We start from the raw sequence: 22,190 nt of genomic DNA on the forward strand, positions 1-22,190 counted from the left end.
GATCACCTGTAAAGAAATTACACACTTTTGGTAGGACTTTTCTTTTATATGCTCAAATAAGAGCTGAATGATCCCATTCAATTACTGCAATTGAATGGGATCTAGTGTTAAAGATAGTAATGTCAAGAAACACAGCAGCACAGCCAACAGAGATCTCTGATCTTGAACCATCAGTATAGATGGGAAAGAAATCAGAGTGGGCTGCTCTGTGTGCATTAAACAATTGAAGGCAGATAGATGATGGTGTATGAGACTTCTGTAGTAGACAAAGTGACAAGTTACAGGATCAGATGCAAGCCTACTATGGAGGAATGATGTTTTGTTTTGTGCATGTCAACATTCATGACAACAGCTTCCATAGCCTCTTTAACGTGCACATAACTAAAGGACGAATGACAGTCTGATGTGTGCGAGTAGAGAAAAAGATGTCCATGTAGGATGATCTGGAAGGAACTATATTTTTAGGCCATAATTAAGAGGCAATCGGAGTCTTTTTGTCTAAGTGATAGCGGCAATTCATTTGATTCAATATAAAGCCTTTCAATGGGTAATACGCAAAAAGCACAAGTACCTATTCAGATACCATGATGATGATGATGATGGATGGTTACAGCCACCTGATCTTGCACTCCCTTGCAGAACTGCAAACTTCGGAACCACAATCAAGCTTTGTGGTTGAATAGCAAGTTTTTAATAAGAACAGGAAGGTGTTCCCTCAGACCAAGATTAAACTGGTCTTTTAATATGCCATATGTCAAGGCTGTGCGATACATTTTTTTCATGTAGAAGAACACTGAAACCACATGTACTCATTTCAGGAAAATGTTTCATATACATGATTCTGAACAGACCAAATGGTCCAAGGTTGGTTGGTGTCTAAGAAAGCCACATTGTGTGTTGTAAAGAAGTTTGCTAAGTACCAGAGGAAGCCTTGCATTTATTATTTTTTTCAAGAATTTACAAAGACAGCTAGTCAGAGCAATTGGATGGAAATTGTAGGCCTGGGATGGATCCTGGTTTTGGGATAACAATGACAATCAACTTATACCAAGAGTCCAGAAACTCTTTCTCTGTAAATATTCTGTTGTATAGTAAGAGAAGGAGGTCAACAGAAGATGAGGGTAGGTGTTTTATCATCCCATAATGAATGTCATCAGAGCCTACTGCAATAGGGTGAGATAGGAAAGGAACTCTTGAGTTCCTTCTTAACAAATGACTAATTGCAGCTGTTGTTTCTCTTGTTGCTCTTTCAATATTAAAAAGTCATGAGGATATGAAACTGTTGTTGTGATTCTAGCAAAGTTTTCTCCCAAAGTGTCTGCAATAGCTTGGGGATCAGCAACAAAACATCCATTATGATCAGAGGTAGTGTGTTTCGTATCTTCCTGATTTTATCCCAAACAATTTTTGCACTTGTTATTTGATTAATCGATGATGTAAATTTAATCCATGATTGTTTTTTGACTGTGACCTCTCACGTAATGTGGTAGGATATCAAGATGTGGAAATCAAGATGATGTTTTTAAAACTGAGGTTTTTGCTGCATAGACAATATAATCTGTTACATACTTCATTGCTTTATTGATAGGTGTTTGGCTCACTGCTTTGGTATTAAATTTTATGAGATGGTAAAATGGTTCGTACATGAATACACAGTGTTAATAAGAAGAAACAATCACTTTCTAGCAGGGAAGCAGATTGTAAGAATGACTGCAGAATAAGAGCAGGAAGGCATATTGAAAAAAATATTTACTCTATTATTAATAAGGGAGAGGTCACGGTAGCAAAGCATCTACTCAATAATATGACCTTGTCTAATTGTGTTGGCCAACATGATTAGGGATATACAGTCTAGCAGGACAACTGAGATACCTTACTTTTACAGATGTTAGAGGCTTATGTGTATCAAAAGTAAGAATGATATTTCTGGTTGGAACCAGGTGACCATCGCTATGGATCATGATGTACCTCATACCCCTGTTACTCCCTTATCTTTCAGCTCTGAACATATATCTCCTCACCAGGAACATTAAGGAGATCCCATTCTGAGCTTACTCCTCTACAGGAATTGAGTGTTTTATGAGGTGAAACTGTTGTTGGTATTCTTGCTTAGGTGTTATGTCCATTAAAGAGGCAGTTGCAATATGAGATTATCAAATTTCATGTCATTTAATTCATAATCCAGTGGTAAATATATTTAGCATACTATTATAAAAAACCCCATATAGGAGAATCACTACTGCTTCTAGAGCAGTATTAAGCTAGACATGATAGAATGGAGTATAACTGCCCATGAGAACAGCTACTCTAAATGCGAGCAGGGCCATCTACAGTTCTGCCCTTTCGTACAAGAGTGACACATCTGAAGAAAGGGTCCTCGCTGAGTTTTAAATATGTTTCCTGCAGACAGAAACAAAAAAGGTTTGTTTCTGAAATAAGTGTTTGAGATTATCAATATTCTGCCAAAACCCATGAAATTTCTAATGTAAAACTTTTCCTGTTGTTTAGGCTTCGTAGACCTGTCTGATTTCTGGGATGTCGAGAACTTATTCTTGTCGGGTTTATCTTTCTCATTAGATTTTGGGACGTATGGACAACCATTGTCCACCTCCTCATTTGGAAAAATATTCAATACCTCATCATATGTGTTAGGATCACTGGGTAATTTCAAGTTACTTTTGGTGAATACTGAAGTACCCGTTTTTTCTGTGGGAGGGTCTGGTGGTTTGTCTTTAAGTTATAACCTTGCCATAATTTTTTTCACAAGTCAGTTCGGTTTTGTATTTCTTTTTCATCTTTCCATTTCTGACATGCATGGAGGTATGCTAGATGATTCCCCCATACAGTTTATATATTTAGCTCTTTTTGCAGAGATTTATTATCATGCTCTTTATTACCACATTGGGCAGAGCCAAGACAGGCAGTTTGGACATTTCCATACTTCTAGCATTTGAAGCATATTGGTGGATTAAGGATGTACGGTCTAACAGGACAAGTGAGATACCTTCCTTTTATAGATGGCAGAAGCTTAGGTGTATTCGTGGTTGGAACAAAACGACCATGTCTACAGATCAGGATGTGCCTCACACCTGTTACTTCCTGATTAAGTTTAGAGCATATCTCTTTATCAAAAACATCAAGGAGATCCCATTCTATAATCACTCCTCTAGAAGAGTTGAGTGTTTTATGAGGTGTTACTATAATAGGTATTCCACTCACTGATGTTGCTCTGAGTAATTTTTCAGAATGTTGTTGTTGTTGTTGACATAATGTTTCTATCATGTTTTGGGATAATATGCCAGTCCTTCTAAACCCTTTTGAATAAAGAAGGATGACATTTTCCCTATTAGCTTTTCACTACAATGATTAGAAAAACCCTGCATGTTTATATTGTATCACGTCTTTTGTTTCTTAATTCTGTTATCAAAAAGGTGTATCAATGGTATCATTACTTAGTTGGGAATTTTTAGGGCCATCTGAAACAACTGAGGATGAAGAATTCTCAGAGCTCCTCCACCCACTGTGGAGCTACAACATGGATGCCCACTCTCTGGCAAGCAAATGACCGTGCTCGTGAGCGGAATGCAAGGATTACTCTGGACACTATACCTGCACTATACTACAGTAAACCTTCAGCCCTTTTCCCAAACTATGGGGAAGGAGAATTACTGCAGCACACCTGTCCCTTGCAGGCAAGCCCACTAGCTCATTGATCCTGTCCAGACCATCCAAGACTGCCTGTCTTGCCAAAGCATAGGCATGCAGTATGACCCATGAATATCTGGAAAAGTGGTGCAATACTACCAGTCTCCCCTTTTCCAGATGTTCATGGGTCATGCATGTCAAACACAGTGGCAGGGTATTGGATCCAAGTGATGGTAGTCGGGAAGATAGGATAACAGAAAAGACTCAGAAGAAGTAGAGCAAAGAATATGTGAAGAAAAGCAAAGAAAAAAAGAGGAAGAATGAAAATGGCCAGTATCATCACTGGGAGGTCTCCGCCACCTAGGGGCCAGATATGATATATATGCAATTAACAGACAAAGCACACTACAGACAGGATTAACTGCTCTATCAAATAACAGTTAAGTTTCTATGATGCCAATTACATTAAGAGAGCCAATTACAACCTAATTACATTAAGAGAACAATAGCATGAGAAAAATCATACACATTTATTACTTCAGTACCTTAGTTATTCTCTGAGTTCACAATCTAACAGTTCAAATGATGATATATTTAAAGTAGAATAAAACCTCAATCACAAGGATTAACTATTCTAGACAAGAATTTTGTCTATGAACATAATTATGCTCAGATTAACACTTAAAACAATACAGCCTATGCAAAAAATAAAGCAATCACTAGAACAGCAAAAGTTTTTTTTTTTTTTTTTTTTTTTTTTTTTTTATGTGTGCGTGTTAAATAGGACAGAAAAATCCTCCTTCCACCCTTCTGGTTCTCAATGAATAGCAACAGAACTCCCAGTTTAGTTCACTATATATAAACCACAAGTGAAAGTAATATAATAAATTGAGAATACACTCATTATTTTCCAGAAAAGCTATCAGAGTACAAACCTGTCAATTGATAGGTAAAAAATATCAACAATATTTTAAGAAAATTAATTCTACTACTAGTGTGTGTGTGTGCATGCATGCACACACACTCAAAATGTCACAACCATTATAGGATATACTAGGACAAATACTCTCAACACCATGTTTCTCCATCCCTTGTCAATCCTCATACTAATTCATTAATCAAAATTTTATTTTGTAATACACCACTTCAGAGCATTATATAATCAGAACATTTTGTCCAGATATTTTATGATTTAAGAAATTAATTCAAACATTAAAATAAACATTCTGGATTAGTATTAAAAAGAAATTATCATGTTTTATATAAACATAATTATTATTTATGAAAATTCAAGCTCTTGCATGATTTCAATAATTAGCAATTCATTAGTTATGAACGTGGATACAATTTATTTCCTGTGAAAAATATACTTATAGTTTTCTATTTAACATAACACAATTGAATTCAAAAAGCTATCAATGTTCATTAACTGAAGTGAATCTTACGGCTAACAGCGCTGATATATTAGCAGTAATGCACATGACAACTTGAATATGAGAATTATCATTCTTCTAGTAATGAAACTTGCTTTTCATTACTAGAAAATTTGAAGTTGTGCTAGGTTCTTCAGACTTGAAATAAGTCAAGACTCAATTCTTTACTTATCTGCTTCACCAAAGCTTTACAATTAGGAAGCATATAAATTTGATTTGAAATATAATTTATTATAAACTGTTTGCTTAAGAGAAAATAAATGAGATAATACAATAAAGATTACAAACTGTTCTAGAGGCTATTGAAAATGTAGGAAAGGGTATTATAAAAGGGATCAGAGATAAATAAAGATTAAATAAATATTGAAGATCAAGATATTCTGGAAGTCTGGAGTAATTATTTTGAAATATTGTTAAATGAAACAATAGTGACAATAGTGGAAGAAAATATTCAAGAGGAAATCCCCCCCCCCACACACACACATCTTCTCTCTGAGAGACAGAAAGGCATGCTTAAAAAAAAAAAACTGTGGTAGAGAAATTTGAGCAGGTACTAGCTGAGTTTTGGGAGGGAACAGAGAGATGAGGAGGGAGGGTAACAGATTTTTTTTTTAAGAGAACTGGTTGATAAATCAGGAGAATATAACATTAATTTGTATTCAGGTTTTGTAGATGTGGAAAAAAAATACGATAAGGTGCAAAGAAAAACTGTTCAAATTACAATTATATAGTGTAAAAATTACATTATACAGAACAACATATGGCCATACCTTACTTATAAGCCAGACGTTAAAATCAAAGGATGTACAGGAAAGAATGTTTGATGTAAAATTAGGTGTAAGATAAAAGGTGCTTGTAATCTCCACTGCTATTCATTATTTACATGATCACATTATGAAGGAAAGTAAAATTCAATCTGATATCAAAATCGATGATATTCAATTCCTCTCTGTATTTTCCAATACAAGCTTTTGGAATTCTTTAATTAAATTAAATACCAATGAAAATTTGGTATACATACACAAACACACACATGTATATATAGTAAATATATGTACATATATATCAGTAAAAAACAAGCTGGAAAATCAGAAGCATCAAGTGTATTCTGAATCTATTCTGAATTGCTACTGTAAAAAATTTATAACACCATATCTGAGCATTTCTGGTAGAATTTCAGCTACTCAAACTGCCTTTCCACATTTCAGGTTTTTGATGGCTTTTTACACTTCTAGTATTGATATGTATTCTTGACTGCTATCCTGTTGAGTGTTTTCTACCATCATGCTGGCACTGCTTGTTTCAATCAGCAATCTTTTAAAGTAATTACTCCAGACAGCTATAATATCTTCAGTTCTAATGTCACCTTTATTATCTCTGATTCCTTTTACAATACTCTTTCCTCCATTTCTAGCTTTTTTCAATAAAACTCAGAATATTTTGCCACCATCCTGATATCTATTTTCTACATTCTTACCAAAATCTCCTCATTACTTTTTTTTAGCTAGTTTTATGCAGTGCTTCGCTTTCTTACATTTTTCTCTGTAATCTCTAAGAACACAAGTTGACTTACTTGCCAGGAACTTTCAATATGCTTTCTTCTTTTCATTGACTGCCTCTTACTTCCTGAGTTCACCACAGAGTTCTGATATTTATATCTTTACAGACAACTTCACCACATGCCTCTCTGGATGAATCAATCAATGTTTTCTTCATGGTTTGCCACCAGATCTCCAAGGTTTGGTTCGTGTTCAATTGCTTTCATTTTTTCTTGAATAATGTTGGTGTATTTGAGTCTGCAGTTCCTCTGAAAGCTGTTCAACTTTGATATGTTTCAAAATTTTCTTACACATTCTTCTTTCCAACATGAAATTTAATTTCATTCTGCTCAAAACTAAATAGTCATCACTTCCTCAAATCTGCAGTATACACTTGTGTCCTGAACTAGTGGGAAAACATCACTATCAACAATAACATAGTCGATGAAACTTTTATTTCTTGCATCTTGTCCCCATATAAATCTGTGCACATTTTTATATTGAAACATAGTGTTAGTAAGAGCCTATGTCCTGAAAACAGAAATCCAGATAATACTTACCATTATTAGCTTTGTTCTCTTCTCCAAATTTTCCAAGAGCATTTCTATATATCTAGTAATCATTTCTTACTCTGCTGTTTAAATCTCCAACAAGGACCAGCTTTTCCTTTTTCGTTGTGTCAGTTGCCTTCTCTAATGACTCAAAAAAATTCCTCCGTCTTCCTTAGCAGAATCTTCTGCAAGACCAGAGGCACAAATAAGTCTCATTGTCCAGTTCCACATTCTGATATTTGCCAACATGATTCCACTTGATATTACCTTCCATTCAAGAAGAATACACTTTAGTGTTGAATCTTATAGCTACTCTTTCTCTTCCCTGATTATTATTGCCAGAATATAACATTTTGTATTTGTTGCATAGAAAGATTTTCTTTGTTTCAGTCATGCCTATTATGCTGATCTGGTACTTATTCAATTCTTCTGCTAGTTCCATCCCCCCACCCCACTGATGCTTCTTACATTGATAGTACCAATCTTGAACTCTGCTGATGTTGAGTTGGGATGTGTTACAGGATTTAATAAACAATTAAATAAATAGAGTTGAAAATAAAAACCTTACCTGTATTTCTTTGATTTGTTTCAGGACCTGATCAGGAGAATTCACACCTGTGGGAATGAATACAGGAACAGGTATGGGTAAAGGAAATGGGAATGGACATGGTAAAGGCCTTGAGTACAAGTGAATTGGAGTTGGAATATAAATAGGCACCGGAATAGGTACCATCACAGATTTTCCATCATGATGATGATCATCATCTGCAAACAAACAAACAAAAAAAGCAGGTGGGACGGTGCACATATTTATTATATCAAGGAATAAATACACTTATGCATAATTCAGTGGTAAAAAATATTTTAAATGTTCATGAAATAGCTCACTTTAAGAAGAAAAAAAAATTATTACTTTTTAAAAATTTTGAGTGGTTGTGTAGCCTTATTGCAATGTTTCTAGTTCTGTAATGCACTTCAACTACATCTCGTTTTACTCCTCCACACATTGAGAACTATAGAAGCAAACCTATTTTTTTTTGCTAATGGCTTTAATCTTATACTACATAGCTTCAAGTGCCTTGGTCACTTCTACCTCCCTGTTAAAGTCTATTTTTGCTGGTTGTAATTCTTCTGCTATCATTAGCAAACCTCCTTCTGCAAGTCCTGTTCTCTCTATCCTTATGGAAAATACAGCATTACTTATATTCTACCCAGGTGACAATTTCTTCCTCTGTTAACAAAGTCTCACTGATGTGTATCGTTTTTTACCAATACAAGTGAACCAAAACTAAAAAACTTCTCACTCTTGTTCCGGATACTTTTGACATTTAGGATGCATATATTGCAATATATATCTTTGAGCCCACAGTCCTGCACACATGGTTACCTATACCTTTCTTAATAGCTTTAGTTTCCTTTCCCTGATTTTGTACATCCATTCTTTTGCTGAACAAACTTTTACCAGACACTCAACTCCAAATACATTCAAATGCAATCCATTAGGCATACATTCACTCAAATCGCACCATTTTTCCTACATAAGTTATGCACTGATTCATTTGTGAACACGGCTTTCTCAATTCACTTCTATCCAATTATTTATTTATTTATTTAGCGTATGGCATAATAAAGACACATGACATCAGAATATATAGATACATATTTCTGCAGACAATAAAAATGAAACAAGTAATGCACATATACAAATATCAGGTAAAAAAAAAAAGTAAAATTTTAAGTCTAGTTCAGATAGCCAATCAAGAGCTGAAGGATCTGCCTCAAAAAAGTCTGTCAGGTCACCAGGATAGTTCTTATGCTGCAGTTCTCCAGATGGTTTCATTTATGGCCCCACAGTCACATTGGGGTGTAGGTGATCTTCCCCACTTGTATAAGGTCTCTGCAGAGATACCATGTCCTGTGCGTATCCTATTTAGGCTTTTTCCATAGGTGATGTGGAAGCTCAATCCCTTTTGGATTTTGGTTGGGAAGGATATACTTGTTTAAGTCTGGTGGAGATGTTTCTTTCCAAGTTTCTAGCCATTTTGAATTAACATTGAAATTGCTATTGACTAGTTCTTCAGCCAGTATTAGTGGAGACCATCAGGATTTAAGGCGATTCATGTTTATATATGGGAGGTCTTCATGTATCAGCAACAGGGGATTGCTGTTTATTTTTTTATATTCTTTTACTAGAGCATTTTGTCTGCGTAAGTTCGGTGGTGCAATATTGCTCAAAGTTGGAAGCCAGTAGATGGGGGGGGGGGGGATTTGACATAACCTGTTATTGTCCTCATCGCTGCATTTATTTGTGTGTCAATTTTCTTGATATGAGGACTGTTTAGCCATACTGGTGAACAATATTCTGCCGCAGAGTAGACTAAGGCCAATGCAGAGTATCGCAGTGTAATAGCAGAAGAACCCCATGTAGAACCACACAGTTTTTGTATGATGTTATTACGGGTTCTGATCTTTAAAGAGAGATTCTCCAGATGTCTTTTGAAAGATAGTGTTCTGTCCAGGGTAACACCCAGATATTTAGGGAAATCTTGGTGCTGCAGCATTGTGTTGTTAAAGCTGGCCTGAAGTTTCCTATTTGCCAATTTGGTTGTCGGTAGATCAGATGTATATAAGTTGAATAAAATTGGTACTAATACTGAGCCCTGTGGGAGCCCATTGTTCGGCTTTCTCATTTTGCTCATTTTGTTTCCCAGTACCACATGGAAGAACCTGTCAGAAAGCATGTTACCAATAAGTCTTATGATGGATTGGCATGGTATGACTTGTGTCAGCTTGTATAGTATCCCCTCTTTCCATACCGTGTCGTATGCAGCAGTAAGGTCAACAAACACAACGGAGATTTTCAACCATCTCTGGATGCCTGCTTCGATATGGGTAGTAAGGTTTAGTACTTGGTCTGTACAACTACGTTGAGTCCTAAAGCCTGCTTGCTCAACAGGGATAAATTCAGATATTTTTGGCCCAATTCTGTTAAGGAGGAGTCTCTCGAGGAGCTTATAACAGCAACTGAGGAGCGAAATTGGGCGATAGCTCTCTGCTTGATCTTGAGGCTTGTTGGGTTTTAATATGGCTATTATTTTGGTTCTCTTAAAGGCTGTTGGAAGGTTTCTCACATCCTTAAAATGTGAGAAAAGAATCTTGTTAGCCATTGACGAGCTTTTTTCCACAGTTTTCCAAGAATTCCGGGTGAACACCATCAGAGCCTGGTGCTTTGCCAGTTTTCACCTCCTTCAAGGCTTCAGTTATTTCGTCTTTGGTAAATTCTCTTGAAAATTGGGAACTGCCATCTGCACTTTGTCATAAGTTTTTGAGTGTTCATGTAACTTCCCGTGTGTGTTGATGATCTCGAGGGGCTCTAGACAGCAAGGTTATTCAACAGGCAATTTGATCTGGAGTCACCAAAGGATCTTTATGAGTGATTCTAAGTCCTCTGCAGTTTTTATCCATTTTTCTCTGTGCTCATTATCAAGCTTCTGGAGTAATTCGTCAGCTATGTCACAGTCACCAGATTCTAAGTAGACTTGGTATAGCTCTTCGTAGTCTTTATCCCAGCCAGGTATGTGTTTCTTTCGGAAACCACTTGGAATATACTTCTTCGCTGTTGATATGACTGCTCCAATAAATCTGTTGTGGTTTTCACTCACAGGAGGTATCCATCTTACTATTTTATCCAGTTATGAAAAATCCTGCCAGTTCGCTTTTCTACAATTCCATCTTGGTCATGGAATAGACCGTATTATTGGTATTTGTATTCCTACTTCTACCAATACTGGGCGATGTGGCTGTGTGGAAAATCTTCAAGGACTTGTCTTGTTGTGTTTATCGGTTGATTTTGTAAATTTTGGGTAACAAAGCAGAGGTCTGGGTTGTATTCCCTCTTCCATGCTGCAGTCTTAAAGGTTCCTTTGTCCTTTGCATCAAATATTAAGCTAAGATTGTTTTGCTCAGCCCAGTTTGTTAATGCTTCACCATTTTCATCATTATTATTGTAATTCCTCATGGTGTGATGGCTGTTAAAATCTCCTATGTAAATAGTAGGATGTGGAAATATGGGAATTACTTCAGGTGGCCATTCTACCAGAGGAGGATTATAGATGTTAATCACTGTGAGATCTTCAATTTTGGCTATGATAGTGTGTATATTCTGATTAATATTTGCTGATATTAAGTGGGCATTCTCAATATTACTGCGTGCATAAGTTGCACAACCATGAGCTTGGTGATGTGTAGCTCCTAGTATATCATACCCTGCAATTTTTCCTCCAGATTTCAATTGTTGTTCATTAGATGTGTGCATCTCTTGAATGACAGTTATGTCTATATCATTTTCTCGAAGGATTTTTGAGAGATATTGACTTTTAGCAAAGCGGATTCCTTCAATGTAGAGTTGGCAAATCCGGAAATTAGCACCTAGTTATCCAATTATTATTATATCTTGGCAAGAAACTTACAAACTTTACTCTCCCACTTTTCTTTTTTACTTCTTCAAGCAACTCTTTCATATCCTCCTGCACTTCATACTTTCACCTTTTAAATCATTCGTTCTGCCCATAATTATTAACTCTTTTATTTACCATTTTGAAATCTGATAGTATCGCTAACATCTTTAATCTTTGCATGATGTAGTCATGTGTTATTAAGAGAGACCTCCAGGGAGTCAGGGACTAATCAGGGGAGGCCACATACTACACACACACACATCAACTATCATACTTATTTTTGAATTCATTCACACTGCTTGAACTCACAACATTCAATGGCAATCATGCACCACCCTATGAAAGAAAATTGTATTCATCCAGCACACTCCTAATCACGGAATTGCTATACAATACAAGAATCCCTCAATTAATGCATCTCTGATTAGTGCATCCTTTTTTTTCTATACACAAATGTAATTAATGCACCACTAAAATTTGATTAGTGCACCTATATATAGCTTAAAAATAAATGTTACAGATTTTTATTATTACATGACACCTCCAGGGAGTCCAAAGACTCACCGAGGGAGGGCACCTATTCCACAACTCTCCGTCTACTACTTTCATCATCTACACCAATGCCATCTACCACCGACACCACCACCACTAGTATTTTCACAGACAATCATGAACATTCATGCCTGTGGCAGGATTCAAACCTGCAGCCTTTTGGCTGGAGAGCGAATATGCTAACATCTCGGCCAACCAGGTTTTCCTTACTTTTTTATTTTAAAGTATTTTCCCAACCTTTAATCATGAGTAAAAGAATTAGTGAGCAAAAAGGTGGAACTGTGAAAAATTATTTCAAAAAGTAATCTCATTGGATGAAAAACTTGCAATAATAAAGAAAAATGAACAAGGTGAGTCCTGAGCAAATACAAGACAAGAATAAAATGGGTGAATCAACTGTAAGAGCAATTTTAAGTAAAGCTGCTGAATACAAAGAGAAAGGTAAGCTGCTTCAAGTTCATCATGCACGCAAACCACTCGAAATCAAAGTATTATAATGACTGAATTAGAGAGATTTCTTTCTACACGGATTGAAGATTGTAGAAACAGATCCCGCTAAGCACTGACCTTATTAAACCAAAAGCATCACGTATCTTTGCAACCTTGAAAGAAAGAGCTATCAATGATGGAAAAGAAGAATTCCATGCTAGTGTGGGTGGTTTGAGCATTTCAAAAAGAGAACTAGCCTACATAATGTTCAAATCACAAACAAAGCTGCAAATACAGATAAGGAGGCAGCTGCAAATTATCCAGAGATTTTGAAGTGTGGAAGAAAGGAGGCTATTGTGACCAACAAATATTTAATGTCAATGAAACTAGCCTTTTTTTTGAAAGCGCATGCCTTCCACGACTTTTCTGGCCTAATCAAAGAAACTTCAGCCTGGTAATAAAGTAGTAAAGTCGAATGAAATTACTGATAGCAATATGTGAGTCATTTGGAAGTACATTCTTCCACACTGTGCAAAAGCGTGTAAAGGCTTTTCAAATGAAATGGATGATGTTGTTGAGGAAATTGCCAACATCGGGCATGAATTGGGTTGCGATGAGATTGACAATGATAAAGTACAAGAGTTAATTAAATCTCATTCTGAGGAATGGAGTGATTCTGACTTGCTAAATTTAGATGCACAGTGAGAAGATCCTGAAGAATATGAAAAAATTTAACCACTGACAGTCAGCCAAAAGAGATTTCACAGAAATAATTTGAAAATATTTTTGTACAATTGAAGTTTTTCCCATAGGTATTTAAGCAGCAATGCATAGAGGCTGACCCTGATGAAGAGAAAAGCAGTAAAATTTGCAGAAAGAGCAGAAGATGCAATAGGGCCATCAGCTGTATGAAAAAAAGAAACAGAATGCTCGGCAAACTACATCAGCTCAATTCTTTGTTAATAAGTAGAATAATAAATTTATATTCTGAATATGTTTTATTGTCTTTCAGTTTCATGGTTTTCCATTAAGTAGGTCCTGAGACATACCCTAATTCTTTTATAAAAAAAAAAAATTAAGGGTCAAAAAAGAAATTTGAGGAATGAATTATATATTTTCCCATAGGTTATTATGTTTGATAGTGCGTTTTTGCTTAATGCGCCTGTTTTAAAGAACGCATTAGGTGCACTAATTGAGGGATTGCTGTATTGTTGCCTTAAACTGCCTTTTTCACTCATTAATACTCTCCTTACTTTTCTGTTGCATTTCTCCTTTTTTTCATCTTCTCTGCCATACCACTTGCCAGATGCAGCTTTAAACACTCTAGCTCATGCTATGTCCTAAAAGGCTCTGCATACAAGTGCAATTTCACTCATATATAGCCACCTTGCTGCTCTCGTCTTCTTTCTTTACTTCTTTGGCATAATCTTTCTTGTGACTCAGGAACAGGATGGTTGTTTTCCTTTGCAGTTTATTACCATGCTCTTAACAGCCAAAATAGGCATGGATGGAAGAACTATTGTTAAATTGTGAATGAAGATATTTATAATTAATAATACTTCATTCATAATTAACATGATCTACCATATCATAAGCAGGACTTATTTAAATTTATTTTGTTGGTCTCTTGCTTATAAAATATTATTCATGTAATTCCTTTTTGAGTTTTGTTAGTTAATGTTATTTATTTAATTTTAGAGTATATCATAGACATGAAAAGGCTCTGTATTAAAGTGTCATTTATTTTATTTGCTTTATTCCTTTAATAATAATATAAGAAACTGTGATGTATGTAATTTTAATATATCCAGAAGATTCCTTGTGATATCATTTGATTGGTTGTTGTGAGAAATCATGCAAATTTCTCCTAGCATGTGTTGGAGCGTGAACTACTATATACCAAGGGAAAAGCAAGTTCGATGTGAGCTAAACCAGTGATAACCAGTTACTGGCGGAAAAAAGGAACGAGTGGACACAAAAATGAAAGTAAAAAAGAGAAACGAGTGGGGGAATATAGAAAACAGTAGCTAGAGATTGAAGGGGAATTTTGACATGCCAAAAACAAAATAAAAAGAACTGGGAATTGCTAGGCATTTTAACTTACCTTTTTTGGGAGTTGGATTTCTACCAAAACTTCCTAATGCCTAGCAGTGGAATAGTGCAGGACATAGGATAATACGAATAAGAAAAGGAAGAAATTGTTAGTTAATTAATACCAAGTGCAAAAAGGTTATATTCTCCCGAGTCTATAAATCAATCGCAGAAATAGATTCTTTTAAGTTTGTGTTACTACAAAGAAAAGTCAGCAAGGACTTTAAAGATGTTGTTCGATCTCCTTATGATGTGATGAAGCTATATCCTGGTAAGATTACCTTAATATACTTAGTGTGAAGTAAAGAAAATTAATTCCGCCGAAAGTAATTTATTCTTAGTTGCTGTATTCAGCAAGTCAAGATTGAATGTGTGATGTGCTAAGACTTTTCCCTCTTCAAGTGACAAATGCTATATTATTGAATTAAGTGTACATTGACTGAACGAGAATATTGAGAAGCCTATTTGTTGTAATTTAGGAATCTCAAACTTACAAGAACTAATTTTGATTGACTGAGCTTAGAGAATTATAAATGAATGTCTAATGGTTCATGAGTTGTATTCTTTCTGAATATCTTGAACTGATTTGATATTTAAAATGTTTTGAGATGTAACCTTGGTCAAAGTGAAGTTATGATAGAAGTTCTTTGTAACAAGAAGAATAAGACCTGTTAATATAGTTTTTAATTATAAATTTTAAGCTCAGCTGAGTAGTGTACTAGTATCTTAATGAGAGTTTTATATTCGTTTAATTGTAATGTCACTGTCAGAACATTGTATTATGATGTAATTATATGTGACACTGCATTAAATGTTTTTTTTTTTTATCTAAGATCAATCTAGAGTTTGCCTGATTTTCTTTCACTGAACCGCTCATTAAATATTTTGAACCAAAAGCGGGAGCTTTGCTTAATAGTGAGAATCTCAGCGTAAAATCAGCTTTATAATAACCTGGTACAGTTGAAGGTTGATTTAGCAAAGTTGCTCATGCAATTCAGAACATAGAGTGGTAGAGTATAATACAAATTTTCTTTATGTTCGGATGATATATCAGCCTACAACTGGTTAAATACTAACGAGAGAGAACTATAAGACGATATAACTTGATTGAGCAGAAGCTACGATCCAACACTATGGAAGGTAGTTTGTGGATATCTATATTTCTGACATTTAAGGATCTAAGGGTATTATTGGATGTACAGGCCTCACCAAGAAGCTAAGATACCATATCCTGCTTTTACTGATGTTGGAGGTTTAAGTTAATCAAAAGTAAGGATGGCATTCCTGGTTGGAATCAGATAACTATCCTTATATATTGGTTTTTTAGTTCTGAATGAAACAAAAATTAAATTAATTTACGTTTCCTTCAGACTTAACATAGGGTTACATTTTGAATCAATTATTGATATATCAGAATATACTAAACACTTGTAAATTACCAAAATATTACTAAACTGAGAATCTTTAATTTATTTATGTTATAATATAAAGTATTGTGAATTGCTAAATTGCATAAACCTTATTGCTTAAGTGTAAGTACTTACGGATTGCTGGGAGAAAGAGATAATCCGATTAAATAAAAGTGGCCGGAATCGAAACATGTGCAACAAAGAGTACAGGTGCACTCTTTTCGTAAGCAAGTAGCCCCCCCATATAAGTATACATATAAGTATTGCACACAATACTTATATGTAGCAGGCCTAGTAGGCTGAGTAGATCAGTATCCCTAACTCTCCAACCAACTAGTGTGGGTTCAAATTGCGCTGCTGCAAGGATTTTTTGTGAATTTCTTCAAGCAGAAAATACATTTCATCTATGGTGTGATTCAAATTCAGCCCAGCCTACTGAAAATGTGAAGTGACTTGGAAAAGCTTAACGTTTGTTCTTTAAAGTAAGATTCCTGCATAACTAACTGTCAATCCACGTAAACATACAAGACAGATTTAGAACCTTTTGTGTGTGTGTGATCTACTAATGTTCATGGAAACAACACTTGACATCATACCTTTGCACTTAAGATCACTCCATACAAGCACTGTAATACTAATAATAATTCAAAGTAATCCACTTAGCATTCTTTTCAACTGAAATCAGGCGATCAATATAAATTGGTAAGCTCCCTTTAAGGAAGTACATGGCAGAGAGAGATACTGTTACACCTGATATCTTAGGAATATAGTATTCTCAGCTATCATGGTGTAACATGAAGAATAAATATCATAAATTAAAACCCCTGCATAAAAAAAAAAAAATGAATTAGTTAATGGAAAATTTCTTGCATCCAGTAATATGTATAAAACGTAAGGGTTGTTGTTAAAGCAGGTGATAAAGGAAGGAATGTATTAATATTGTAATATGACTTAAAATAAGGAATTCTAACTAAATAAGTAGATAACAAAGGAAAGTATAGATTAATATTGTAATATGATTAAAAATGAGAGAGTTAAGTAAGTAAGTAGAAAGGGGTGAGTCATAAAATACGTTATGTGAGAGATTAAGTTATTAAGTAGAATTCATAGAAAAAGTTTGAAAGGGGATTAAGTCAGGCTAGCACAAGAAAAGCAAAGCTATTGCTTAGGGCCGATCCCTGGATTGAAACATTGAGAACGGGCTTGCCGATCAAATGACGTTTGGCGAGAAAATGCCACCCTAATTGATCGATGATTAAAAAACAAGAAGGAGGAGAAAGGAAGTAAGAAAAGGTGCCGTTAGGGAAGCAGCTATAAAAGGGTTGGTAACCCCCTGGGGGGGGGACCTTTTTTTTTGGATAGTCGCTTTTGGCCTTGGAGTTTGGTTTTGGTTCCGGTGGAGTTCACGGGGTTTTCCTGAGTGGCGACAGGGGTGATATCTCCACGTCACAACACGGAAACGAAAGTGAGCGGGATTTCGATTCCTGTTTTCCCGAGTAGGAAGCAAAGGAAAAATTGCCATAGTGTCCTAGAAAAGGAGGGATCTTCTTCGTTTCGACGATAGTGATAACTACGCAAAGCAGAAAGCTGTAAAGAGATCGATGTCCTCGTTGCTGATAGTAGAGCAAATATATGTGTGTTAAAGTATTCCAGAGTTACGAGAAGTTATACCAAAGGTTCGTTTGGAAAAGAATAAAGGCCCATACGAAAAGCTCAAGAAAGGTACTGTAAATCATAACCTATGTTAGCTAGAAATTTGTCTGTGAAAAGTATCGTGATTCCAATATAGAACTGTTGAAGTTATGCTAGGACTTTAGTATATGATAGAATGTGTTATGTGTAGATTGACTAGTGTTAAAGATTTGTGAATGATTAAGAGTCCTAAGGTATTTTTGCATGTCTAATATATTGCACAAGATATTTAAATGACATAATTGTGTGTTAGTGCAAATAACGGTATAACGGAATAGTGTGAATTAAGTAATTACGTATCCTAAGGATTGAGTGCCTAATGTAATGTATAAAATAATTGAAATGTCACAAGTATGTGTTAGCAGTGAATAACTTGTTAATCTACTTCAGTATGAAAAATCAGGTAGTGTGAATTGATCTAATTTGTTCACATCAGGTGAATTTATGAAATAATGTGTATGGCGGCATAATCACAAATAGCCATATTGCTTGTAATGATTTAATGTTAGCCTATAAGTATTTTAGTTTAGTATTTGAATTGTACCATGTTTAGAAACTTAATAAACCTTTTGTTCAATGATAAAAGAGTTGTCTGATGTTGCTAATCCAATGCACCGCTTAAAATCATCGTACCTAATCATGCGGGAAATTTAATGTTGAGGAAAGAGATTAAGAGTCACAACTGCAATAATATTTAAATACTAAGAGATATATTCGAGACTGACTTTCTCCCTATTTATGACAACATAAATGGTGCAGTTGATAACCACTTGTCACGCGGAAAATTTAAGTTGAGAATCGAGTTGAGTGTCACGACTGCAATAGTTACACTTTCAGATATATCTGAGTTCTTTCTCCTTGTTTATGTATGTAATATCCTAAACTAAATATCCCAAAAGGTGCAGTATAAATACAAATATTAGGGGTACTACGGGGAGCAATAACTTAGATATTGGTATAAGTTTTGGTAAAATCTCGGGCATAGAAGTTAGAAGAATATAGATAAAAGGAATTTGTAAGATTAGAGTAGAAATCGTAAATTGGGACACAACAATACTACTGTCAAACAAACATAACTAAATTAAAGATAACAAAGAATGGCATATAAAATATGCATGTATGAAATGGATACAACCTAAACTTTAATGAGGACAGGATACACACATAATCTACCTACCAGTTTGAACGGCTTTATGGCATGGATGAGGTTTACATGATACACCTTTGGTCTGCATAATTGGTTTACATAAAATTGTTTTGTTTCTGAGAGACTTAGGAGCAGGTGGTTTCACAATAACTTCACGGATAACCTGAGAGGAAGAAGATGGTGACTGTGACGATGCAGTAGACTGAGTGGTTGTAGTGGTAGCAGATGATGCAACCTAATTTGCGAATTAAAAGTAAATAAATAAATACAAAATACTAAACTAAAAACTAGAATTTATGGCATCCAGTTGACAAAACTATTCATTTCAAATTAAAAAAAAAAAAAAAAAAAGCAGATAATAAAATTAATTAAAATAAATTTTGTTTGAACAACTTATCAAATTATATTATCCATTGCAGTAGTCAAATGGCTAAATGAGAAAATCAAATCCTTTAATTTCCCCAAAGGAGATGATATGAGATGAAAGGGATCCAAGATAACACTTGCATGTTTTACCTATCTTGTAAGTGCAAAGGCTATATATTTTGATATATGTCTTCCTGTTGTTAGATTTCCAGCAACATAAAGGGTTTATTTTAAAAAATAAAATAACATATAAAGCCCACTCATAAAAGATTATTTTTTAAGTCAGACAAGACTATGAAGCATTCTCCTAACCTGAACAAGTATGGTTGCATTAATATGTCAAAAATTTGGGAGACAGTTATCTTAAGATCAACTCCTACATAGCTGTACTACTTATTTTTTTACAACACTTCTCTGATTCCCTGAAGATTCTCCTAACCTGAACAAGTATGGTTGCATTAATTTGCCAAAAATTTGGGAGACAGTTATCTTAATATCAACACCTACATAGCTGTAATTCTTATTTTTTTACGACATTAGAGGGTGCCAGGACTTTAGATCTTTGTTTATTACAACTTGGATTATTTCACTTTTGCATATAAACTATAACATGCTGTTTTGTGCTCTGAAGGTGCTGGTTTGAAATCCAGTGAAATATAAGCCAGTTAATAAACATCTTTCTCTTTTTATAAAAAAGTTCATTTGGTGTTGTTAATGCCACTGAAATAAGTTATGAAAGGCACTTGTTACAGAATACAAGTGACTAGAGGAAACAATTTATATTGTAAAGAAAAAAAAAGAGACAGAAAGAGCATCCTACAGCACACAAGACTGAATGTGTGAGTAGACTGATTTTGAAATTCTGCTAGTCTTCACTCATCACAATAATGGCAGCATATGTATTGTTTGAATTCTTTATAGCATTTGGTAACAGATGTTTTAGTTCTATCCATAGCAGGCCAAGTTGCAAACACAAGACACTTTTATTAATGGATTGGAACTATCAAAGTACTAAATAGTACATTAATACTTAATATTTTCGGATATATGCATTACCATTTAACTGGCTATAGGATTATTTTGTCATACAGTCATGACACTCACATATATTTAGTGCATCTAAATGATAAGATGCTAAACAAGCATCTAAAACATCCAAAAGCATCCCAAAATACCTTTAAGTGCAGAAAAATAATCATATTATCTGTCTTCCAAAGAAATGAAAATAGGAACCATCAACATAATAATTATATTCATATGGGGTTCCCCTCCTTTTTCCCCCATCACTTTGGAGGAGGAGATCTCCTGATGAAGGATTAAGTATATATATTTTGTATGACTACAGATCTGTGTGTGCGTTCATGGGGCCAGTTTGCTCTTATTTTGAGGGAAGAAAAACCAGAGTTTCTGGGTGGAAAAAATCGTCTACCTCCATATGAGACCGGTTAACTCACCTTTAGTCAAAAGAGATCAGATAAATCTGGTCTTACCATCAACATAAGAAGCATTAATGGAAAGAAAATTAAACTTGCAAAGAAATGGAAAATTATTGTTGCATATTAATGATGTTACTGAGACAAGGAACACTAAAACAGGTTAGATCCTACTGCATAATAAATACATTCAGACAATAATGACCAGGGAGAAGAAGTAGTAATAGCATTTAACACTAAACATGAAAATAAACTACTTGATTGGAAAGCAATTTCAAGTAGAACTTATTTGTGCTTATAGTCCATTAGATAAAAAAACGTTTTGCAGTGGTTACACAGCATACTTTGGAAGACTTAGTTAGAAGGTCAAATTCCAGAAGACTGGAGTAGACATCCCATAGTTACTATCTATAAAAAGGGTTATATTTTGTTTATTTATTACAGAATAATTTCACTGCTAAGTGTTCCAGGCGAAATTTATGCAAGCATACTCAAGAAGAAGAAGCTAAGAAAAATAGAAGAAAGGACACATGGAGAAGAACAAGTCGAGTTCAGGCAAAACAGAGGTTGTCAAAATCACATTTTTGCCTTACAATGAATAGTTAAGAAATCTTGATTTTGTAGATCTGGAAAAGGCATATGACAATGTGCTCAGTAAAAAGTTTTTCAAAATAATACAAGTATATATGGTTAATGGAAAAGTATACAGGGAAATACAGTGTCTATTTTAAGTTGCAACTCAGCAGTCAGAATGGAAGGAAATACAGGAAGATGGTTTGATGTATAAGGTGTGATGTGATGTGTAAGACAATGGAGCACAATATCTCTACAGGTATTCATCATCTATATGGATTGCATTATGAAAGAAAGTGGTATTAAACCAGATATTACATTCAGAGATATCAAACTTAGCTCTTTGCTTTATGCAGATGATGCTGTACCTCCTAAACAAATCCAGTGCAAGTCATCAGGGTTCTCTTACTATATTGAATAACAGCTGTAAGAAATTTGGTATGAACATCAGCAATGAAAAGACCAAACTATGAAAATACCATGAAAACAGAAAACTTCAATGGCATTCTCAATGGAGACCTATAGAAAAATAAAATATTTCAGTTATTCAGGCACAATTTTTAGTGAAGATGACAAATTAAATATGGAAATACACTACAGAATTAGCAAAGCTAATTGGCTTAGAAATACAGTAGTTAAAGACTAGAAATGAAACATGAGATTTCTGAGAAAAATAGATGAACAGATGGCATCAATGGCAGAATCATATTACAAATGAAGATACTATTAGGAATACACTTGACAATGTTAGCATTCAAGAATGTGTGAGTAGAGCAAATCTAATGTGGTATGATCCCTAAAACAGAATGCAAGAGGAAAGGTTAGTAAAAAAAAAAGGTGTCTGATACAGAGATGACAAGAATAAAACTCAGAG

The 22,190-nt window shown here is 34.8% G+C and overlaps 1 protein-coding gene across 3 annotated transcripts in view; it reads right to left on the reverse strand.

Annotated features, from left to right (window-relative positions):
* LOC150100777 (zinc finger MYM-type protein 4-like) overlaps positions 1-22,190 on the reverse strand; it is a 521,809-nt gene that overhangs the window by 287,916 nt on the left and 211,703 nt on the right. For all 3 annotated transcript variants that reach the window (XM_090402210.1, XM_090402209.1, XM_090402211.1), the window contains exons 12-13: positions 18,975-19,179; positions 7,736-7,932 (exon numbers count right to left, since the gene is read on the reverse strand). In XM_090402210.1, the coding sequence (XP_090258336.1) occupies positions 7,736-7,932; positions 18,975-19,179 (402 nt within the window). The remainder of the gene's footprint in view (positions 1-7,735; positions 7,933-18,974; positions 19,180-22,190) is intronic.

This window comes from Typopeltis vanoorti, chromosome 12, assembly GCF_054136105.1.
Source record: "Typopeltis vanoorti isolate ZY-2024b chromosome 12, IOZ_Tvanoo_1.0, whole genome shotgun sequence".
NCBI classification, from domain to species: Eukaryota; Metazoa; Arthropoda; class Arachnida; order Uropygi; family Thelyphonidae; genus Typopeltis; species Typopeltis vanoorti.